This window comes from Zootoca vivipara, chromosome 2 (genome assembly GCF_965207765.1).
Source record: "Zootoca vivipara chromosome 2, rZooViv2.hap1.1, whole genome shotgun sequence".
NCBI classification, from domain to species: Eukaryota; Metazoa; Chordata; class Lepidosauria; order Squamata; family Lacertidae; genus Zootoca; species Zootoca vivipara.
Window position 1 is genome coordinate 35,034,461 of NC_142584.1, and position 24,812 is coordinate 35,059,272.

A 24,812-nucleotide genomic window follows, 5' to 3' on the forward strand; every position below is an offset into this window, starting at 1 on the left:
TGCCTGAAGCCAAAAGTATAAACCCCAGTTGGCAAGGTTTACCAGTCAGATAATAATTACCTGCTCATGGGATTGCTTGGCACCAGGAAGTTAGAATGCAAAATGAAGTTTTCTTAATGATCTCACTCTAAGAGAACTTTTTCAGGCGTCTCAAAGGATGTTATTAAAAAGTGCATGGGAGTTTACCAGGTGAAACTGTTTTCAGAGTTTATCAAACTTAGTCCTAACAAGAGAGGCTTATGCAAAATCCCCTCAAGGCATCTTAAAGCAAAGAGGTAGAACCACTTAAGGGATAAAATAGAAATGTTTGTCTCAAAAAAGGAAAAGAAAACCCCTTTGCAGAGTTCAGCTTTACTGTTCATTGTTCTTATGAACAAACACATTAATGATTTCCCCATTTGCATTCCAAAAAAGTACAAAAGTTGGTCTTTGTGTAGTAACAACAACAACGACAAACAACAACACATTCAAAATGCACTAGGTACAAACTTACAATTTTAGAGCATGATTTCAAGGGGAATGTTAAGCATGTGCTTAAATCAGCCCACACTGAAATCAGTGGAACTTTAGTTCTTACTGGAAGTTACTCTCAATCAAGACAGAAGCAAAGGAAATTGAAAATGAAAAGGAAGGTTTTTCTTCTTGGCTTTCCCTTGGTAAGTCACCAAAATGTCCTGCAGTTAGAACATCAATCCTTGACATACAGAAGAATGCATCAAGTAAACACTGGTTATTTCCAAAAAAAAGGAAAAAAATGGAAGAAAAGAAGAGGGGGGAACCCTCTGTCACATTGTTTAGCAATATTCTTCACAATGTGCCATGGGGATATTATTTAATTCTGCGAATGTTGTAGGAGTAGTCGGACTGTGAATGTCTGTCAGGTGATGCACCAAGTCCCCAGTTGTGCTGTGGATGGTGTTGATGTACATTGTCCAAGCTTTTTCTGGATCGGAAGATTTGGATTTAGCCTTTAAACTTCTCTCCAGTTTTTTCTGTTTATACTTAAATTCCAGAATAGTTTTTGTGTATCTGTTCATTGTGGTCACTGAGGAAGCCATACAGCAGGCAAATGAGCCCCAGGCAAGGCTGTCAAGAAAACAACAAGATCATGAATAAAATAGCAGTGCTCCCATCACTGGTTTGTAAAGTCCCATTGTTAACCACAACCCACATCTGTAGCTTCTTGAGAAATGTTCTATTTTGATATGCTTTCCCCCAAACCAGCTTCTATCTGATTTGAAAACGTTGGTTAGAGCATGGTGCTGATAAAGTCAAGGTTGCAAGTTTGATCCCCGTATGAGAGAGCTGCATATTCCTACATTGCAGAGGGTTGGACTAGATGATCCTCAGGGTCCCTTCCAACTCTACAATTCAATGATTCTATAGTAAGCCATGTGAAGACTTCCATGGCCCCACTCCACCCGCTACTGTGGACAGACAGTAGGCAGCTTGGGTTGCACTGATGTGTACAATGCCATGCAAATGGAAACAGAGAGAAAAAACAACCTTCCTGTGTTTGAAGCTGGTAATGTGTACATGCCCATACACACTCACACACCTTGTTTGCTTTTCAAAGTGCTTCTGCACTACACACATGTAGCTGCATAACTGTTTTCGTGCAGCCTGTAGACTGAAAATGGAGCTTCCATTTAAAAACACCACCAGCACACCATTTGTTGCTGGGTATGGTGAGCATAGGGATGAGGGTGGTGCTGTGGGTTAAACCACAGAGTCTAGGGCTTGCTGAGCAGAAGGTCGGCGGTTCGAATCCCTGGGACGGGGTGAGCTCCTGTTGCTTGGTCCCAGCTCCTGCCAACCTAGCAGTTCGAAAGCACGTCAAAATGCAAGTAGATAAATAGGAACCGCTACAGCGGGAAGGTAAATGACATTTCCATGTGCTGCTCTGGTTTGCCAGAAGCGGCTTTGTCATGCTGGCCACATGACCTGGAAGCTATACGCTGGCTCCCTCGGCCAATAATGCGAGATGAGCACACAACCCCAGAGTCGGTCACGACTGGACCTAATGGTCAGGGGTCCCTTTACCTTTACCTTTATGGTGAGCATACGTCAAAGTGCAAGTAGATAAATAGATACCACTACAGCCGGAAGGTAAACGGCATTTCCGTGTGCTGCTCTGGTTTGCCAGAAGCGGATTAGTCATGCTGGCCACATGACCCGGAAGCTGTACGCCGGCTCCCTCAGCCAGTAAAGCGAGATGAGTGCCGTAACACCAGAGTCATCCGCAACTGGACCTAACAGTCAGGGGTCCCTTTACCCTTTACCTTTATGGTGAGCATTTTCAAAAGAGCAGACACAGGAAGCTGCCTTATACTGAGTCAGCACACTGGGTCTATATAGGCTAGCTCAGTATGGTGGACACTGGCTGGCAGCAGCTCTCCATGGTTTCAGGCAGGGGGTCTCTACCTGGAGCTGCTGAAGATCGAACCCGAGACCTTCTGCATGCAAAGCAGATGCTCTGCCACTGAGCCAAAGCCCTTTCCCAAGGACCATGCAAAAGCACTGCATTAATTATGCTTTTGTAGTTAATCATTTCTACTCCACCCATCAACATTTCAATGTGAAAGATATGCTTCTGAGAAGGGAGGCTGAACCCGCAACCCCTGTCCACAGACACCTCTACCCCTCCATAGTGTCAGCTTTTTAAATGCCATTTCCTTTGCTGCCATTTCTATCGTTTAGAGCTTCTTTCTAATCCACTGCTGGATCCCCACCTAATCAGAGAACACACAATGGATGAGGCTATTTTCTGCTACATAGCCAATAAGAATGCAAGGTGAACTGAGGGCAATGCTTTCTGCGCTGGTCACATGGGTGATTCCCAACCAGTTATATTACTGGCTGTGCTCTTCCTCTAAAGTGGCTGCACAGGCAGTAATCACATTGGTCCAAGGTACAGGTGACACTCGGAAAATGAGAATATAGTCGAAAATTGCATTTATTTCAGAAATGCAACTTAAAAGGTGAACCAATATATGAGATAGATGCATGACATGCAAAGCAAGGTATGTCAAGCCTTTATTTGTTGCAATTGTAATTATTTGTCCTTAGGCGAGTCAATTATAAATGGAATGTAATTAATGAAATGTAATAGTGATGTTTATTTTTGTATTATTGTAACTATTTGTTTTATTACTGTGGAATTTCCAAAAGAAATTTGTAAAAATTAAAAGAAAATTAAAAAATAATAATAACTTGCATCACTGAAATAAATGCACTTTTCGACGATATTCTAATTTTCTGAGTTTCACCTGTACTTTGGGATACCACTGGAAGATTGAAACCTCCCAGGCCTGTGGCAAACTCTATTGTGTGCTGCCTCTTTACAAAATGGAGAAGATTTTCACAGGCTCTCTCATCTGGAGGACCGCAGCAGTCATTTTCTCCTGTGCTTCCCTGGTCACTAACCCCTCATTGACTAAGCAGAAAGGGAACCATAGGTGTCAGGACAAGGAGACAGTTTCCTTGCAATACTTGGCCCTTTCTACACAACTGCTTCTGTTAGCTTGTTCTGTACTTATTTGGTACTTGAAAAGCAAATGTGTGTAAAGTAGCAAAGAAGAAGAAGAAAAAGAGTTTGGATTTGATATCCCGCTTTATCACTACCCGAAGGAGTCTCAAAGCGGCTAACAATCTCTTTTCCCCTCCCCCCCCAACAAACACTCTGTGAGGTGAGTGGGGCTGAGAGACTTCAGAGAAGTGTGACTAGCCCAAGGTCACCCAGCAGCTGCATGTGGAGGAGCACAAACATGAACCCAGTTCCCCAGATTACGAGTCTACCACTCTTAACCACTACACCACACTGGCCCTTTTCTTTTCTCTTTTGCACAACTAGCCCAAAATTTAACCAAACAATCAGAATGATTGGCAGGTCATGTTCATCCATTTGTTGTTGTTTTCCCCCCACTCCCCCCCCCAAGCTTACCAGTAGGACCAGCCATAATCCCAGGTCTGTGGGCGCCAGTCCTCTGGACCAAGATTGACGGTCATTTGAAATACAGTTGTATACATCATGTGAGCCACCATTCCCAGGAGACCTGAAATATTTCACAATGCTTTGTTAGCACGAGCCTCTTTTTAATTAACGTTTGCAGATTCATAGGTTGCTTCCCTCCTCTCCCCTCCCAAAGCACCCCAAGGGAACAAACAGCAAACAGTTGAAAACACACACACCATGCAATAAAAATAAAACAAATACAATCTAAAAACATTTCAAAAACTCAAATGTATCCCCAGGCTTGTAGAAGCACTAGGTGAAATTCTGGTGTGGGGGGGGGGGAGGTTGACAGAACATCTCAAAGGCAGTAATCTCTTCAGCTGCTCAATACCAAATGAATTCTGTTGTCATTAGATAGAGATTTGTGACAAATAATGTTGAGGCTTCACCTTTTCTTCAGACCTTAAGCCTGTCTGCCTGAAAAGGCTTAGCTCCTGGTGGTTCATACTTGACTGAATAAGGAAGATAAAGATAAAGCCCCTCTCATACGGAGGCAGGTGAGGGGCACACAACTAATCCACCCAACTGGATTTATTTGGTATGAGGCCATTGCACAAACGGAAGGACACCATGAGAAGTGGACCATAAGGATTGCAGAATTCAAGCCCAAAGTCGCAGCTGCTGTGTGGGGCATATTCCAGGAAATGACATACTTAGAGGTAACCTGCATTTTGACACAGGCAGCTGCCTGACACCATTTCGACTGTTCCCCATTTAGCCTAGTTTTGTCTCCTCTGACTGGCAGCAGCTCTCCAAGGTCTCAGGTGCATCTGCCTACTTCATCATTAACTTTTAGGAAGAATCTAAAAACATTCTTGTTTACTCTGGCTGGAAGATCTGTTCCTAGCACCCCTGAAATTATTGGCTGTGACATTCAATGATTGTTACTTAGAAGTTCTAAACCGATCTTTAGAGGGTTGTTTTTGAACTGTTTTTAAGAGTTTTGATTGTATACTGTTGTCGATGTTTTCAATGATAGATTTCGGGAAGAAGGCTGCTTACATAAATCTAATAAATAATAATAAAATACCTGCCAGGACGGTGAAGATCGCAGCAAACGCATTGAGCTTCAGCCCATCTAGCACGCTGATGGAATAGCAAATTTCAATCAACATGAGAGCGACGCCCATCAGAAGCAAAGCAATGTAGAGGAGCTCTGCCGCAATGGAGAGCCACAGGACCCCTGGAAGAACAAAAGTCAGCAGCTCTGAGAATCTTAGACGCCCCCAAGACCTCCCCCCCTGCATTCTGTATCCATTAAACTATCAATATATGCACATAAAGTTAAAGCAGTTGCAGCCCTGCCCTTTATTGTGGCTTCAACTGCTTTTTATTGGAGCTGGTCATCACTGAGTTTTCACAGATGGCGCAGGAGAAGTTCATCTTGAATCCTTAAACCCCAGTCCAAAGGTATGTGCCAAGATATGTGCAATGGAACAGAGCAACTTACCCCAGCACAGTTACAGCTGCATTGTGAGCCTAGTGGGGCTGAGTTTGTCAGATCCTCTATTTGCATCCCAACCTACCTTAAGCAGGAAGTCTAGCTGCAAACAACCAATCAACAAATTTTAGTGTTTATAGCCCACAACCATCACAATACAGTATGCGCAAAAATCACACCCAGCTGCACGCACACCCCTGGTTACTCTTCATCAAGGGTGCTCTCACTACCACCTTGGGAATCACGTGACATTAGCCACAATCCGTATCTATCCTGTCGTTTCTTATGAAATGCTGTGTTTTGATGAGTTTTTCCCCCAAACAAGCTTCAATCTGAATTGAGAAAAAGAAGGACCTAGCTGCACTTTGAGCGGGCAATTTGTACACAGCCTCAGAGCTGTACACTAACTTGAGGAAGGCTATGGGGAGCAGCCAGGTCCGGTCCCCCCCCCCCACTGTAGATTCCCTTAGCCAAGTGAGCCAGATCTGCAGAAGAAATAATTTCAACAGGTGTAGTTTGTCATGCCAGCTCCTCTTGCTGAAATTCCCACGCCTACAAAACTACTAAAAGGAGAAGCCCTGCTCTCTTCTGCATTTGGCTACTTTAAACTCAGCCTGGAGACACAACTTCTTATCGAAGACAGAGGCTGCTTACACAGTCCCTGCTTAAAATAGAGTGGGGTTGCTCTTTTTCTCACTTCAGATTGAAGCTGGTTTGGAGAAAAACAGATCAAAACATAATATTTCCTATGAAACGGCAGGATTGGCACAGGATAAACAAGGATTGCGGCTAATGTTATGTGTATACAGTATCTCTTTCAAAACCAGCAGTGGGAGCGTACTGGACACAGAGAAGACAGGAGCATGCACATAGCTAGAGTCATTTTCCAGAAGGATGAATGGAAGCAAAAGGTGCTAGCTTTCCCCAAACTATTCCCCACCACCCTGGGGAGGATGCCAACATTTCATAAACCCTTTCAAGCACCTTGGGCTTCAGCTTCTAAACGGAGTTCGGGTTTCTTTGGGAATTATCCAAGGTAATATGCACTAGAGCTAGAATAAATAATCCCACCACAAATACACGCAAATACCAAATTTGGCAAACGTTCAGAATATATGGATTTGAGCCACTGTTTGTCCCATAGAAACGGGGATATATTTATTCTAGGGTTGTGTTTCCCATGACTCAGAACACCGAATATAAAGATAGAAAGAGCAGAAACTTGAATTAGTGACAGCATATAATTACCTCGATCCGCTGGGGGTGTCAGGCTGATAAAACTTCTACATTTCTCACCTATAAGGCATATAAAATGTACACTTTCAAATTATAGTTTGGAGGAGAAGAAAAAACCTGAGCATCTCATCAGCCAGCTTAGCCTTCCCACCTTCCCAAGGCTTATAGGAACACAGCCTCCCACAAGCAACAAGAAGGGAGCTGTAAGCAGATGGAAGGGGAAGCCAGCACACTGAGCTAAAATGCTGCAGTGTTATTTGGAATGCGAACCCAGAGGGTGGCATCCCACTTTGTGCCTATAAAACGAAGCAGAGGCAGGGCTGCTTCTTGCATGATATTTTCATATTTGTGCATGCTCCACAAGCTGTGCCTTCTAGGAAGTTAGGAAGCTGCCTTATACAGAGTCAGACCATTGGTTTATCCAGATCATGCAGAGGCTCTACAGGGTTTCAGACAGGAGGAATTCCCTACCTGGAGATGCTGGGGATTGAACCTGGGACCTTGTGCATGCAAAGCAGGTGATCTGCCACTGAGCCATGGCCCATCTCCACCTTTTTCCATTTTCACCACTTGTCCCTTTAAAATGCACACGGGCAGGGACATAGTCAGCCTCTCCATCACTGTTCATGTGTATCTTAAAGAGATGAGCAGTCTGTGCACTTTGAATTATAGAATCATAGAACTGTAGAGTTGGGAGGGACCACAAGGGTTACCTGGTCCAATCCATTGCAATGCAGGAACCTTCTGCCCAATGTGGTGCTCAAACCCACGAACCTAAGATTAAAGGTTTCCTACACTACCAGCTGAGCCACATCTCTTGCACTGTTCAAATACTGGGGGAGCCAATATGAAATCCAACAGTTTTTGAATTCTCAATTTAGCTGATCACCTCCCAGTCTATGGAAGCACAGCACAAGTTAGACACACAAACTTCAGGAGCACTATTAAATGTGCAAACACCTGGCAACATTTGCAGAGCTCTTTTATCCACTCTAAATGTACTTATAAATGCCATTGGATCTGACTTCAAGTGATTCCCAAATGTTATTTTTCACCACTAACCCTTCACCTTATTCCAATCCAAAATTTCTAGTTTTGTCTCTGACTACCACCCTAGATCCCCAATACCCCCTACCAGGTCTGACTGCCAGAGACAAGTTCTGCTTCCTTCTACACCCCTTCATTCTCTTCTAACTTCAAAGCCAGGCTGCTGCCAAATCTTGCTGTATTTTCCACCAGAATTTCTGAGTTCTGCTTTCCCCTCCTGCTGAAACCCCGGCCCATGTGTCAGTCATATTTTGCCCATTTATCCCTCTGAGCAGTTCTCTCTTGGTGGCCATCTCTATGACTGTGTCATTGCACTAGCCCAGTTTGTGCAGTTAGTTACCCATGTAGGCGGATGCTGGAAATGGAACTGTGTGGGTAGAGTACCATGTGACAAATTATTCGTGCAAGTGGCACGCCACACAATTTGGGCAATTCTAATCCTTCCAAATTCAACTCCACCACTACACATGGCTCTGAACATTTGCCCCCTCCCACCCCATCACTGTCACTGTTAATGCTTAGGCAGGAAGCTTCTCAGGGCAGCTTGACTTCAAGCATCATGTGAAGCATCCTCTAGATTGAAGGTGTTGCATAAATGCATCCAAACTTAAGTCTAGCTGCAAGCCCAGGAAAGTAACAAAAAGCACTTACTTGAAGAAGTACCTATAGTTATGTAAGGTCATATCCACACCATCCATTTAAAGCACTCTCGTTCTGCTTTAACATAAGAATCCTGGGAACTGTAGTTTGTGAAGGGTGTTTGGAATTGTGGCGCTGGGAGAGGTAAGCTACATTTTTCAGGATTGTTTGGGGAAAGCTTTACATGCCAGTTGCAGAAGCAGAAAGTTGTTTGGAAATGGCCCGAGTTCTGTTTAAGAACAGAAGAATTCACTGGAAGCAGAGCTGGTGACAAAGGTCAGCAAAGTTGGGAATCTGCTAGGATCCATGCGCCACCCAAAATGGTTGCCAAAGCACAGCAACATTTCGAGCACATTTTAAATAAGTTTCAATGCAAAACACTGAGAAATAGAGGGCAACTCTAAAGTTATGCATACATGTACACAGAGAATACTGTAGTGCTACTTAAAACCAGTGACAGAAGTTTATAATAGCACAAATCAGACTAAAAACAAAGGTGGGGGAGAGGACCACGCATTTTTGCCAACCCTAGTAATGTTGGCAAGTGTTGGTAATGTGCATTGGGTTAAGATATCCCTGCCCTGTCTCCACCCACTGGTGTGTACATGGGGCAAGAGGTTTCAGTACACATCAAACTATGCCAATATGTATAGCAGCATGCAGTTCAATCTGAAACACAGTCAGAGAAAAAACAGCCTCACTGTATTTTAAGTCAGCAACGCATACAGGACTTAATTCTTGGATGGTGGGAGTGGCTAAACTGATTTTGGCAACTTTCACCTTCACCTCAGGTAGGGGGAGTGGCTCTGTGGACAAAAATAAAGAAATTGTTCTACATTTCCTGATCTTTGCTGTTGAGGCTGAATGGTCAGCCACTTCATTTTGCATGTGTTATTTTTAAGTGTGCACGTACTCAGCAGCACAGCTGTGAATAAAGCTGCATGGATTGTTTGGTTTAAAATTTTCTGCAAAAAGTACATCCACATTATCTCTGCACAGCTGTGCATAATGTTGGCTCTACTAAACAAAAACAAAAAAAAGGATCCCCTTGAATTTGCATTATTTTTTTACAAGGGACCACTCCTTTGAATCATCATTAAATCACAGATCACGTTTATGGCGACAGATTGCACTGCAAAATTAACAGATCATACTGTAAAAATAATGGATCTTGTGATTCCCAGCATTGCCATGGCACAAAAACATAGGTCCTAAGCTGGACCCTCATAATTTTTAGGCAGAATGCTTCTGAAAACGCCATCAACTTACACATCGCATCCAAACCCACACATGGACCAATAAAAACCACGTTTCCATCATCAGGTGAAAACATGTTTCTAAACCACAGGTATCCTATGAAAAAGATCATGTGAATTCAAGAGGATTTATTGTTGCTCAACTGAATCCAACTCTTATCTCACAGCTTTGCTGTAATATCCAAGGTAGAGTTAATCGTTGTTTCTCTCCCCAACCCATTTCTCCTTTGAAGGTACTGTAATAATGTTTTGTCCAGGCTTCCCAGTTGACCTGCCTTCTCTCTTTCATTCCTCTCCCCACTAAAACTACTAGAAGCTAAAAGCATGTGGACTCTCAGAAGAAAGCCCCATTGACTTCAGTTGGGGTTTCTCTTGGGTACAGAATTGCAAACTAAGTCATGGGGGACACTGTATTTAACAAAAACTATTAATTAATATTAAGGGAGAATGAGGCAAAAGGATGGTGCCAAGAATCAGAGAATTGTATAGTTGGAAGGAGACCAGAAGAGTCATTTAACATAGGAATATTTTGGCCAATGACCCTGGGATAAAGAGTCTCATGCTCTACTGAATGAGCCATCTTCTGTTTGAATCATGACAAATGATCTTACTCTTGAGAGTCCCATGGACTGCAAGAAGATCAAACCTATCCTTTCTTAAGGAAACCAGCCCTGAGTGCTCACTGGAAGGACAAATATTGAAGCTCCAATACTTTGGTCACCTCATGAGAAGAGAAGACTCCCTGGAAAAGACCCTGATGTTGGGAAAGATTGAGGGCACAAGGAGAAGGGGACGACAGAGGACGAGATGGTTGGACAGTGTTCTTGAAGCTACCAACATGAGTTTGACCAAACTGCGGGAGGCAGTGGAAGACAGGAGTGTCTGGCATGCTTTGGTCCATGGGATCATGAAGAGTCAGACACGACTAAACAACAACAACAAACACACAGTCCAGTTTCCAAGGGGAACACACATTGTGCTTTGGTTCTCTCCCCATATAGGAAGATGAAAGATAGCCTCGGGAAGGCATAGCAACCCACAAAATGTTATGCACAGGTAATCTGTGCAGGTGTGCATGTATTCACCTGGGAGGAAGATGGAGAGAGAAGGGTTTGTCTCTTAAACAGGCCATTTGATCTAAAACCACCAGCCACTCCTCATACACTCTAAACACAGGTGTGCAAACACAGAATCTCAAAATAAATACAGGAGGTGTTTATTTATTGTCCTGTGAACACAGAAGGGCCCTGCTGGATCTGGCCAAAGCTCCATCTAGCCCAGCATCCTGTCTTCACAACAGTCAACCTATGAGAAGCCCATATTCAAGACTTGATAACAACAGCGCCCTCCTCACTTGTGATTCTCAGTGAATGTTTATCGGAACATAAGCACCATAACTAGTAGCCATTAATTCCATTTAAGTAAAATAACTGCACAGTGATGCCTTGGAAATTAAAGATGCTTCAATGTGGATGTGGTCCGCTACAGGAGATGATCCTTCACTTTTCCTCTCTGCATCTTCCTCTTGCTTCCCCCCTCCCATGCTTCTTTCTGAAGCTTCAATTTGGTCTCTGGAGTAGCTGTCAAAAGCTGCTGTTTCTCTTCATCATTTCAAGCAAATTAAAAAAACAAAAATGAAGCAAGGTTACACTGGTGGTGTTTCTGAAGATGAATGTCATTGCACAAATACCATCTCGACAGATGTCTAAGGGGGACTGATGGCATGCACAGGGTGCTTGCTATTGCTTCTATGCAACAAATCAAGTTATTGTCCCACAGGAAAGAATCTGTTCTCCCACAGGAAAGGTGTCATCATGAGAACAAGTAAACTGAGTGGACTTCCTGTGGCTGGAGGAAGTGCTATTAGAAAAATGGCACACAACTAACAAATATGTTAGCTTTTACCATTAGACTTCAAAAAACAAGCTTCCTGTAAATAGTTTTCCTCCCCCTTTTCTTTTGGAAATAAGGGATATCACTCAAATTTATACAACCTTACCCCTATACGTTTGGACATCTTCCCACAAATCAGCTTTACCTCTTGCTCAGGAAAAATGATTACAACAACCAGGTGAGGGGGTCATTTTTAGGGGAGAATAAGGGTTAAACACCCCCTACTAGTCTAGGTCTCTATGAAACATCCCTCCTGCATTTGAGGGAAAAAACATGGGGTTGGAAATCCCACATTGCACTTGTAAAGTTTAATTCCACCCTAGGACAATATGCCGTTCTGGTGAAATGCTCATTTTAGTAATGTTTTGGTGAGGTATGTGGAGTTTAAAGAGGCAGTTTTTCATCAAGACAGACTTAGTTGGATAAGCCAACATAGAGGGGGAAATAACTAGGAGTAATATACTGTATCTTCCCACTCTGTTGCAAACTTTTGATTTCCTAACGCAGCCCAGAAGCCAAGATGCCGATCCTTTGCTGCTGCAACAGAACTGATTTTCCACACTGGAACTCTTCTGAGTAAGTGAAACGTTTTCTCCTTTATCTGTGTCATGTCTTAAGACTCCCTTTTGCTCCAGAATACTACTAACTGCAAGTGTTTGCGTGTTAATGAGTTTACCATTATTTATCACAGAATCATTTATTACTACCTTCTTTTAAAAACCTATTTCCACTGATTTTTAAAAAAGGGAGCAGAGTTAATGCCACATGAGTTCTGCTTAACTATTTCTCCTGCACACTTTAAATATAGTGTTCCTCCTACTATTGGCTCCAAATACCTCGGTTTGTGTTATATTGTTGGGGTAACCTTTCCTATATGAGTCAGTGCTGGGGGGGGGAGAGACGGTCGGGGGGAGGTCATCCCTCATCCCACCCCATCGGAATTGGAGGGGAATTGTGCTAAGCGAGCTTAAGACAGAACTGTGACATGAGGGGGGGGGGTAACAACTCAACAAAGAATACCATACCACTACAAAGTATCATCTCCTCCCTATTCACCCACAAAGAAGCCTTTGACGACTACACTTCATTAATAGCCATTTCTTTTAAAGCAAATTGTGCTTCAGAAGCAACATACTGTAGCTTGTTTGCGCTCCAATGCCCCAGGGCGCGTAAGCTCTTGTTCCCATTTTACAGATGGGAAAAGTGAGGCTCAAAGTGACTTGCCGGTGGCCGCGCGGGACGTCGGGAAGGAAGCCTCCGCACCCTTGCGGCCAACCAGACGGTCCTCCTCTCCAGCTGCCCCCCCCCGGCTCACCACTAGTCCCTGCTGCCCCGACGGGGAGGCTGCCACTCACCGTCTCCGATGAGCAGCTCCTCGCAAGAGTACCAGATGCCGGCGTGAAACTTCCGGTCGACGAACTTGTCGTCTCCGGTCTCCCAGATGTACTGGACCACGTTGCTGTCGTTGGGGCTCCCGGAGGTGTTGAAGCGGATGCAGTGGGTGCCCCCTCGGAGCTCGTTGCACATGGGCTTGGCCACTTTGCGGGTCCCTTCGCACCAGTAGCTGCTGCTGAAGGCGGTGATGGAGAAGGTGAGCGACAGGCAGCTGAGCGAGAGCGCCGCCGAGGCTCGCTGCCGCCGGTCCACCCCCATCGCGCTGAGGACTGCCGCCTTGCAGAGGCTGCATCCAACGACGGGGCGCACGGGAGGGAGGGAGGCGGGAGAGACACCCTCGGGCTGCTGCCGCGCGCCTCTTGGCTAAGCCCCTGCTCGCTGGTGAAAAAACCCCGCTCTCAAATCGCCGGTTCTCCCCGCAGTATCCAGCCAGTCACCAGACTGCCGCTGGCCATTTCTGAAGGTGAGGCGAGCAGGTGGGCAGAGCTGCGAAGACGCCTCCCCCCCCCCCCGGCGTAGGATGGGAGCCGGGGATGAACAGGGCTGAGCCTTAAAAACCCGCCGCCTCTGCCTGAGCTCAGCGCGAGGAGGCTCTCCAAGAATGCCTCTGAGCATACAGAGTGTATTTCTTTCCCCGCGGAGCAATGGGAGCCCAGCCACCCTCCCCCGAAAAAAAGCACGGGGGTGGGGGTGGGGGTAAGGAGACAGAGCGCCAGGTGAAAAGCCGCAAACAGGCGTCAGCCCCAGGAGTGATCACTTTTTATCAACTCACGCGCCACAGCGCTGGAAAGCTAAGACCCAAAACCACACAGAGGCAGGGATCAGGCTAGGGAAAGGTGAGAAAGGAAATGCGGGCAAGGGGAGCAAAGAATGAAAACACACACACACTCCTCTGTTGATACTTAGGAATTAGATTAAGTGCAAAGTCAACATAGGAGGACTTGCTTTCCTGACTATCTTGGGAAAGGTGCCAAATGCTTTGTTTGGAAAGTCAAGTTTTGCACCCTCTGCCTAAGTCCTGGTGCTGCTGAACCAGGTGGTACTTCCCTTGGAGCCCAGGGAAATAGCATGGGAAAGAGCCAGTGCGATGTAGGAGTTAACTGTTAGAGCAGGGGCATAGCTGCCAAGTTATCCCTTTTTTAAAGGGATTTTCCCTTATGCTGAATAGTCTTCCTCGCGAGAAAAGGGAAAACTTGGCAGCTATGAGCAGGGGTCAGCAAACTTTTGCAGCTGGGGGCCAGTCCACTGTCCTTCAGACCTTGTGGGGGGCCAGACTATATTTTGGAAAAAAATATGAACAAATTCCTATGCCCCACAAATAACCCAGAGATGCATTTTAAATAAAAGGACACATTCTACTCATGTAAAAACACCAGGCAGGCCCCACAAATAACCCAGAAATGCATTGTAAATAAAAGGACACATTCTACTCATGTAAAAACACCAGGCAGGCCCCACAAATAACCCAGAAATGCATTGTAAATAAAAGGACACATTCTACTCATGTAAAAACATGCTGAAATCCGCAGGCCGGATTTAGAAGGCGATTGGGCCGCATCCGGCCCACGGGCCTTAGTTTGGGAACCCCTGTGTTAGAGTGTCGGACATCCAGTGCACATTTAAAGCATGTGATTTCAAGAATCCAGGGAGCTGTAGTTTGTCAAGGTTACTAGGAAGTGTAGCTCTGTGAGGGGGGAAACTACAGTTCCCGGGTGAGGGGGAGCCATGCAATTTAAATGTGCACTGGGTGTCCTTTAAATGTATGGTGTGGATCTGCCCTCAGTTAAGCCTTGCTGCACACTTTCTGAGAAGCGAGCCCCATTGAATTTCATGGACTGTACCTCTTGAGTAAACACACATAAAATTGCGCAGTCAGAGCACTTAGATTTTTGAACTACAGGAGGAGATGGCGCTTCCATTTGATTAAACCCTTAAACATCAGTTTAAGATTGTGGGCCACGTTAATTACTGCAGGCATTCCAATAACATTTCTATTCCCATTTTATAAAGCCGGAGCTGAGAGACACTGATTTGTTCAAGGTCACCGCAAGTAATGGACGATCAGGGATTCGTCATAACAGATTCATTTCCTTTGGATTTTTGTTTAATCCCCTTTTCCTTCTGCACTTATCCATTTAGTGTAAGTATTACATCACGGCTTGAACAAACCAAACATTATTTTCTCCCTGCTCCAGTAGTAATGTACAGTGCCCATTCTTTCACTGTGGCATTATATTTTTAAACATGATGTTTTCTTGTTATATATGGCCTAAACTTTGAGGTGGTGTGGGAGTGAGTACAGGCACTGGGGAAAACAAAAACCTGCTGCAATTTGCAAGTGAGGCAAGCATTAGGAAGATTCCAAAAGAAAAGGGAAAGAGGAGCTCAAATTAAATGCCAAGCCAATAAACTTTTCTTTTCTTTTTTTCTGTTTTAGCTAATTTAGGCAGTGTGGTGTGCTGAATTTTGGCTTAGCCTCCACATACTTGTTTTAGTAACTTAGTTGATTTGGGGGCAGTGACTAGATCTCCCTGAATTGACTTGTTTGGCCACAAAGTGTCTGTGTACTTTTTTGTGTCAAATGGAAGGGATGGGGCAGTAAAATCTGACTCCCTCCCAATCTGACCTTTCTACTTTGGGATGTGTTTAGCCGTTGTCCCCCAAGCAAGGCCAGACCTCCACTTTAGGCAAAATGAGGCAGCTGCCTCAGGCATCAAAAGTGGTGGTCAAGGGCGTACCCACCATGCGGCAAGTTAGGGCAGCTGCCCTACTCTAGAAGCAGGGCTGGTGGGCAGAGGCGGAGCACAGCCCGGCGGAGCGCGAGTTCGCCATTCCCGCCGCACCGCGCCGCACCCTCCCTCCAGCTCCCCGTCGCGCCCTCTGGCAAGGCCAAGCGCGGCGGGGAACCAGAGAGCGCGGTGCGGCGGGCAGGAACGCTGAACTCGCGCTCAGGGAGGGGCACAGCCCGGCGGAGCGCGAGTTCGCTGTTCCCGCCCACTTTGTGGCCCCTCCCCTTGCCCCCCCTAGTTTTGATCCTGGGTACGCCCATGGTGGTGGTGCCATTAAGGGTGTTGGAGAACAGGGTTGTGTGTGCTAAACAGCCTATCCTTTCCTCCACTAACTTAACCAGCTGTCCTCCTGGCAAAGGAGAATGTCCCATTCCCAGTGCTCAAGTAAGATTCAGCGCTCATGCCAATCAATTTCTGTGTGTGGAACTGAAGGAGGGGCATGTTTGTCCTTTGCCTCAAGCAGCAAAATACCTTGGGCCACTTCACTTTCACTATTGGAGTGGGGCTAAGGCGGAAATGGCTGCTCGGTGATTTTGCTCTCCTCCGACATTAAAGGTCAGCCCTCCGACCTCTCCATCTTATGGCTTGTATGACCCATTTAGCCCTTTAAAAGGTTGTATTCAGTTTCTTGGCAGAGCTTTTAACACAGGTCTGCAGCAGGGTGTGCAATTAATTCAGTGTGCTTCAGTGTAATGCATTGCAAACAAAGCCACAAAAGTACCCCAGGCATATATTTGTTAACCATGAGTGGCTAATCACTCCAATTAGGACAAAATCCCCAAAGCTTTGCCCCTCCCCCACTTGGTCACCTGGAAGTAATTTTTACTCACCACTGGTGAACAGGAAGTGGCTATATAGAAGCCTGAATTATGTTCACATAACAATTCTACTCAGGTCTGGGATCACTTGATTTTCTCACTATGCTGAAGCTGGGCAGTCTCAGAGACAAATTGAAATCCTCTGTAAAGGTGAGAATATACTTTTTTTAAAAAATGACAAAATTAGGGTTGCCAGACTCAATAGAGGACAGGACTTCTGTGCCTTTAATTGCCCTGCTCTCTTTTGAGTCTGGAAACCTTAAAGAGAAACCAGCAGACCCTTTGTTTAATTTCCAAGCAAAGGGTCTGCTGGTTTCTCTTTAAGGTTTCCAGACTCAAAAGAGAGCAGGGCAATTAAAGGCACAGAAGTCCTGTCCTCTATTGAGTCTGGCAACCCTAGACAAAATGTCTGGAGGGGGTAATTCCATGACTATTGTAGCAAAAGTAACAGGTTTGTGGAACCTTAAAACCGCAACAGGTTCTATTCATTTTTAAGATGCCACAAGATTTTTTTGTGGTTTTCAGATGAAGAGGTCGCTGCAGTATGGGTGATCTTCAGTTGACAAACAAAGATAAATCAAGGAAGATAGTGAGCTATTGCCTTGGTTAGAAAAAGAGATTGTATCACACTTCTGTTTCTGTATGACTACATGGTACTTGAAAGAAGTATGTGAGATCTTGCATACCCTTGATGTTCTTAGGCAGGGACCAGTGGCCTTCCAGCTAGTGTTGGGCTCTAACTTCCATCATTCCCAGCTGGCATGGCCAGTGGTTAGAATGTGGTCCAACAACATCTGGAGGGTCACAAGTTCCCATCCCTGATCTTAGGCCATCTGTGCAGAGAGCATTTATCATCGTGGAAGTGCTATTAAGGTCTAGACTAGAGCATCTCAGTCAAGCTATTGTGTTGTGGGGTGGGGGAAATTGTGTCCCCTTCTCTGTGTGTCCTAGAGAAGTTGGACTGGCTTCCTCCTTGCTGTCCTTCTGCCAGCAGTGAAGACCTTTCTATTCCAGCAGGCCTTTGGGAACCAAATGTTTTTGAGGAAAGAGCTGGTGCTGTGATGTTTTTATTGTGGATCTTTTAATATTATTTTAATTCTGTAGGGGTTCATTAACATTTTTATTGTCTTTTCTACAGTTTAATTTGTGTAAGCCACATTGAATCCCAAATTGGGGGGAAAGGAGGGATATAAATAAATACTAGAATAATAACAATCTCACTGTAGATCTACTGCCAATGCTGATCACACGAATACCCCTGCCTCCCAGTGGGTTATGCAGATCACACAGCAACTGGCTGTGTTTTGCTGCTGTCTTCCCCTTCCCCTTCACCAAACCAAGGAAAACATGTCCCAGACCTGTGGAACATATGAATTCAACGTTGAATATAGAGGCTTGCAGCAGTATACAGTATGAGATAAATGACACTCCTGTTCTCTGTACTGATTTACCAAACACATATTCCAGAACATTTGAGAAATGAGGCATAAGGCATACCTGATACAATTCCCCTGCACACAATTCTTCAGGCTCCTTTAATGTGCCTTTAAAAATCCTACTTCCTAATGCTAACAACTCTTTCTAATTGCAGTTCATTTTATGCCTGTGCTTCTCTGTGTTTTCCCTGAGATTCCTTACCGTTACAAAACTCCTGGTGGTGCCACATTAGTTTCTCTCTCTATCCCCCTTCCCTTCCTTTCATTGCATAAAAGCATGCTCACTTTTGCATCTTTAACATGTTGTAGTTGTTGTTGTTTAGTCGTGTCCGACTCTTCATGACCCCACGGACCAGAGCACGCCAGGCACTCCTGTCTTCTACTGCCTCCCGCAGTTTGGTCAAACTCATGTTGGTAGCTTCGAGAACACTGTCCAACCATCTCGTCCTCTGTCGTCCCCTCCTCCTTGTGCCCTCCATCTTTCCCAACATCAAGGTCTTTTCCAGGGAGTCTTCTCTTCTCATGAGGTGGCCAAAGTATTGGAGCCTCAGCTTCACGATCTGTCCTTCCAGTGAGCATTCAGGGCTGATTTCCTTAAGAATGGATAGGTTTGATCTTCTTGTAGTCCATGGGACTCTCAAGAGTCTCCTCCAGCACCACAATTCAAAAGCATCAATTCTTCGGCGATCAGCCTTCTTTATGGTCCAACTCTCACTTCCATACATCACTACTGGGAAAACCATAGCTTTAACTATACGGACCTTTGTCGGCAAGGTGATGTCTCTGCTTTTTAAGATGCTGTTTAGGTTTGTCATTGCTTTTCTCCCAAGAAGCAGGCGTCTTTTAATTTCGTGACTGCTGTCACCATCTGCAGTGATCAAGGAGCCCAAGAAAGTAAAAATTTACCAGGAGGTGATGGGACCAGTGGCCATGATCTTGGTTTTTTTGATGTTGAGCTTCACATTAAGATACTGCTTTCCGTGGGTGATTTTTCCTTTAGTTTTCCTAACCATCAGCCAGGCTAGCAATCCTACAAGACATAAAGTACCTCTGCACTGGTTACACCTTGTAGATCGTGTCCACCAACCAAGTGACGAGTGAGAAGATGGATCTATCTCCTTATGCCAATTTCCAGTTTCTCCCAAATTAAGTCAGGAAAAGATGTGAGCATAAGCACCCATGTTACTTTCCCTGCCTCAGGCCAAGATGTCTTTCTAGTAAGACATTTTAAGATAGAGAAAAGGAAGTGTGTAGTTGGGTTTTAGGTGCTCTTCCTGGTCACCCTCAGGGGCATACCTAGGGGTTGGTTAGGTTGGCCCCTGCTAAGGGTGCAGGCTGAGGGGCGTGCAAAAATCATGCCTCTCCCCTCTGGCTCATTAGGCTGAGGGCTGCAAGTTGCCTACATATGCCTAGATTGTCTTCCTTCACTGTCCTTATTTAAGTAATGAGGGGAAAGTGGGCGCTTCCAGTTCTAAACCACAGGACCCTCGAAGATACAGAAGGACATATAAAACAGCTGGAATAGGGAAATGTAGTTCTTCCTACAAATTTGTTAGATTTTATTAAAATATTATTATTTTGTTGTATTTTACTTCGGGTGTTCCTTTTCAGAGAAGGGGGACCTTATTTGGGGGAACTGCACCATGCCCCACCCCCGACCACCTTAATTTGGCCTTTTGAAATTCAAACGCCGCTCATTTAAAGACTTTGTTCATGTCCGCTTTCCTTATTACATTGTTCCCACGCCTTCCCTTTCTTTTGAAAACTCGTGTAATGAATGTTTTCTCCCCATTTGACAATCAGCCTCCATTTTCAACCAATTCCACCCTATTAGTCAAGATCAGTGCAAAAATAGCTGCTACCTAATTATTTCCCCCCACCTTTTGGAGTCAAGGCTGTGACACATATCAAGAGCTTACAGAACATACTGTGCTTCATTAGACTTCCCACAGATATAGGGGGACTAATACGTAGGGCAGAGTTCTCTACTGAACTTTCTACACATTGTTGCACTCGCCAAAACCCAAATCTCATCAGACTACATTATACAAATTACCCAACGTTTGCATAGATACACTTGATTTGCAAAATTTAAGAGTACTTAAATGTTATTTTTGGAAACCTGCAATGTTTATTCAGCAGGGTTCTATACCCCTGCCTGGCAGGGCTTCTTAACGAAGGCCTGCAGCTGGGCTTTCTGCTAATAGTCCAAGGAAAGTGGTGTGTGCAGCAGTTCGAGGGTGGGGAGCAATTCAGTGGCTGGGTGCCATTAAGGCTGGAGTGAGGGAGACAGGACCTCTGACTCTGATCATACTTGGGATCGTGCTGGTCTGTGGAATAAATTGATAGAAAACAGTCGATATGCAATGGATGATGGACTCATGTTGAAGGCCAAACTGTACTTCAGCAGCTTTAGGATGGGGCAACTTTGAACAGAGAAGCAGTGGGATGGGTTCTTTTGGACAATATTCTAAATCTCCCCCCCAAAAAACCCCAAACACCCCACCAGCCCCCACTGCAAGTTCCATGTTCAGGTTTGCAATACCATGTTCAGGTTTGCAGCAAAGTTTGCTGGTCTGGAACACAGCATGAGCGACAGAACCTTGAATGAGCATGATTTGGAGCTGAAAATTGGCCTGTGGGTATAACCTCCCCCCAGAAAACCCTCTATGCTCTAAATCGCTCCCTCCTGAAGCTGCTTTTCAATAAGCAAAGTGGCCATCAAGCTTTAAACACACACATGTTGTATGTCTAGTTTGACTCTTGGGTTATCTCCTTCGACAGTCTCTAGCAGATCATGGGTGCTTGTCTTTGAAAACTGGTAATTATACCATGTGTATCTGAAGAAGTGTGCATGCACATGAAAGCTCATACCAATGACAAACTTAGTTGGTCTCTAAGGTGCTGCTGGAAGGAATTTTTTATTTTGTTTCGACTACGTCAGACCAACACAGCTACCTACCTGTAACTGGTAATTATACTGTCCTTTAGACTCATCTCTACGGTATATGAACCCATGTCAGATTTCTTAAATGTGCTGGAAGACCACAGTGGCAAATGCAGATTTCACTCGGACACCAACAACTCTGCATCTGTGAGTAATCGGTGCATGGGTTGGGTGCCCACTGCATTGTGTGGGTTTGTCTTTGCTCTGAAGCGCAGCCAATAAATGGTAAATTGAACTGCAGCCCCATGCTAATGCAAAAAAAGAGCTCAGGGGTGGGAAACCATTGGACACACTGGCTTAGGGCTGATGGGAGTTGGAGTCTAACAACCCCTGGAGGGTCAAAGGTCTCCTAGTCCTGCCCAAAGTCTTTCGGATTTGCAAGGCTTACACACCAGTGTAGAACCAACAATCCAAATCACAGCATTGTGATCAAAGACTATTTTCTGCAAGGTTATTCATCGTGAACTCAGATCCTTTTCTTTGTCACTACTTTCCAGGATCTATATTGTAAATATATATTTAAAATAACTATAATAAACTTCCTGGTTTCCAGTTAGTATACATTGATGGCCATGAATCCTTGCCTGCTGCATTCAGGTCCTTCAACCAGGATGTTTAACCACCTTCAACATTCTTGGGACAAGCCAATTGTAAACAATCAGATGTAGGAAAAACGTCCCTGTAGACTGAGCGGGTCTCATGCAAGAAAGTTAGCAAGTCCACAGGATTGATTCCTATATATTCTTCTCATTCAGCCCCAAGCGGGTTGGAGAGAGTGGGAGGGCTTAATTTCCTCTTGCTGACATATTTCAAGTCTCTGTCCAGTCACCTCGGGGCGGTAGTGGGGAGGGGGGCAGAGCTAAAGAATATTGCTCAGCTGCTTGCATATTGGCAGCTTTCCAGGAAATGGCCTGTCAGTTTGCTGCAGAAATAGTCTTTCCATGCTCATATTTGCTCCAGGACCACCTTTTCAGCAACCGTCTTCCAGATAAAGTTTCCCAGTGACACAAGTCCTTTCCAAATCAGTGGGCACTTAGGAGTGTCATGAGAACAGAACTCCAATCCTGAGTCCTTCATGATGCTTTTCTTATTCCTCATTGGCTGAGAGGATCGGCAACAAAAAGCAGATGTGCTTGTAAAGTTTATACTAAATTCTCACTGCCCCCCCTTTTTTTCTTTCAACACAGAAGAAGCAAAAGGAAACCCGATTCTAAGAACTCTGCAGGTTGGAGCAGATTGATTATCTGTTGCTTTTTGCTGACATCCAGGAACTTATTCTAATGGGTAAAGAGCCACTCTTTGAAAGTGGAGATATTTTTAAAGAACACAGCATGTGTGACCGAGATTGCTAAAGGAGATCACAAGCTAACTGGGTTGCAAGAGTCAGTGACTTGCTTGAGCATACAAATTTGCCACCCTGGATCACATTGGAACACCCAGTATTCTTCTGCACCATGAAGCTGTACTCTGGGACATGTCCCACACCCGTCTTTGCAATCACAATGCTGTTTCTGATCAAACAGGTAAGAAAATTTGCCATTTTAGCAATGATACATTTTAGAACGTGAATGTTCCATTGGGCTGGCATTTCTGCATACGCAAATCAGTGCGGCATGTTCACGAGCGGAGCTTATTTAATGGTATGTTGTGCAGCATGTAACTTGTTGCTTTTATAAGGCTTTGCACGGCAAGTTCTTTATCTCTTCCCTGCCGGCTATTGCTTTTCTTGTACAATTGCAATTAGAGACACTATATGTGTGATTTCAGGTTTTCTACACCAGGCTTCATTTATTTCAACACAGGTTTATTTTTTAAATGTTGTCCATTTCCAAGTTGTTCATTTCACTTTTGCTATTCTCCCCGCCCCCCCCCCTTCTACCACCTATACGTCTTGGGCTTCACAGAGGAGACATGAAAAACAGTACCTATAAACCTTTTTGTGTCCTTTTGTACCTTTTGTGTCCACCGCTCAAACCTTCATAGGTGCTCTAAAAACCTATTAAAAGTCCGCTGTATTCCATAGCTTCAACAAATGCATAGCATCAGCATATGAGTGCGGAACATTTAACTGTTGGCTTATTTTACCACTTAATCAGACCACTGTTCTCCCTCTAGATGCACATTTTCCCATTCATGTTGCTCCTTAAGTGTCTTGCCTTAAACCACCTTCTGGATAGCAGTCTCATTCAGATAACTTTGTGCCTCCAGTCTGCAATTTTTGAAAAGCCATATTTTCATCAGGAACCAAGTGAATTCATCACCCGTTGACTCAAAAGGCTAGATTTCAATCAGCTCTGTTGTCTTATGAAAGACTTTCAGCATGGATGATGTCATTACAAAACATCTCTTGGTTTATGCAAGACACTTTAAGACACACACACACACACACACACACACACACACACACACACACTTATTCAACCTAGGAAGGAAAATTATTATTGTTGATTAGTGTTCCTAGGTAGGGAGGCACCATCATATTTATATCATTTGTTCTGTTGCGCTACCAGCTGATTAGAAGCAAGGCAGACAACAGGCTTAACATAGAGGCCAGTTCTGTGAGTCATTGTCCTGGCAAATGTGGCATTTGTGAATTGAGATAGGGTGTAATGGCTGCCATGCCAATCCAAGATTACCTGTAGATGCTCACTAGTGTCACAGGTTAACCCAAGGTGTTTGTTCTGATGCAGCAGCATGGGCCTGCTACACAGGCAAAGCAAGAGCCACTATAACCAGACTTCCACATATTGACTGGAACATCCATGCAGTGGTCTATATACAAACTCCCCATCCAGGGCCAGCTTCACCATGAGGCAGAGTGAGGCAGCCGCCTTAGGTGGCAGGTGATAGGGGCAGGAAAGTGGATAGAGTTTGGCAACACATGAAGCATCCACTGTAAGAGCCTCATAAGCTAGTCTGCTGCTCACAGGTGCAGTGGAGGATGCTTTCCCCTTGTTGCCCTTGTCAAAGTAAGATTCAGCTGCCAGTCTGCTCAGCTTTTGTATCTAGAATGTTACGGTGGTGGTGGGGTGTCATCTTGTCATTTGCCTCAGGCAGTAAAATGTCATGTGCAAGCCTCTGACCCCAACATGGATGTATGTCCTCCACAATGCGAAAATGGAGGACATGCACAGTATGCTTAGAAACTGCACATGTTTGAACACATAAATTATGAGCTGTGGGTGAAGACTGGGCATGGCTAGCAAGCACAAACCTGATCCCCCATGCTCTGTGCATATATTGCCCTACACAGGGCTAATGAGTCTCCTCACGTTTTAGTGGGCAGCTACCAATGCCAACTAAAACATAGATGACGCAGAAGTAAGTGATCAGTAGTTGTCAGAAGAGTTTCCTCTTCTTCTTCTTCTTCTTCTTCTTCTTCCTCTTCTTCTTCTTCTTCTTCTTCTTCTTCTTCTTCTTCTTCTTCTTCTTCTTCTTCTTCTTCTTCTTCTTCTTCTTCTTCTTCTTCTTCTTTAAAAGCAATTTATCCCCAGGTAATAACACCTTCCTATCAGCTGTGAATTTGTGCTTTGTGCTCGCAAGAGAACCCCTTGGCTGAAGTGGATGGATTTGGACTCAGAAAGCACTGAATGACCCAAGCCAGACTCACTGCAATAGATGTACTCATGTTATATGGGGAAGGGAGGACAACAGTATGGGGAGGGAAATGCCAACCAGGACCCACAGCCTTTGGTTGCTGCTGTTTCAGCTTTTCCCCATCACTTCACAACACCTTTCCTCATCCTTTTTTATTTTTAAAGAAGTGTAGCTGGAGGCTGTGCTAGAGTACTCATATACTGGTGTGTGTGTGATGCTACGAGCAGCTAAGACCCCTGCAGCCTCGTTCTTCTGCCGTACAGGAAGCCTAACCTGACCACATCTCTTGCAAGGGTACAGAAG

The 24,812-nt window shown here is 44.8% G+C and overlaps 2 protein-coding genes across 5 annotated transcripts in view; one reads left to right on the top strand and one right to left on the bottom strand.

Moving 5' to 3' along the window:
• Positions 1–332: 332 nt before the first annotated feature.
• On the bottom strand, positions 333–13,990 carry GSG1L2 (GSG1 like 2). 2 transcript variants are annotated; one of them, XM_088661632.1, is made up of 6 exons: positions 12,883–13,490; positions 9,080–9,184; positions 6,705–6,752; positions 5,046–5,198; positions 3,944–4,055; positions 333–1,086 (listed from the first exon to the last, which is right to left on the bottom strand). In XM_088661632.1, the coding sequence occupies exons 1-6, from the start codon at positions 13,178–13,180 to the stop codon at positions 795–797; spliced, it is 1,008 nt and encodes a 335-aa protein (XP_088517758.1). In that variant the 5' UTR covers positions 13,181–13,490; the 3' UTR covers positions 333–794. The 2 variants fall into 2 exon arrangements, with proteins under 2 accessions (XP_088517758.1, XP_034960503.1); XM_035104612.3 differs by lacking the exon at positions 9,080–9,184 and having other exon boundaries at positions 12,883–13,990.
• Positions 11,967–24,812, top strand: part of GLP2R (glucagon like peptide 2 receptor) — a 38,339-nt gene continuing 25,493 nt past the window's right edge. Inside the window, exons 1-2 of one of the 3 annotated variants that reach the window (XM_088661629.1) lie at positions 11,967–12,103; positions 22,100–22,435. In XM_088661629.1, the coding sequence (XP_088517755.1) occupies positions 22,367–22,435 (69 nt within the window). In that variant the 5' untranslated portion in view covers positions 11,967–12,103; positions 22,100–22,366. Of the gene's footprint in view, positions 12,104–12,985; positions 13,119–20,948; positions 21,060–22,099; positions 22,436–24,812 lie in introns of those variants that run through there. The other 2 variants (XM_035104607.3, XM_035104608.3) reach the window with 2 other exon arrangements.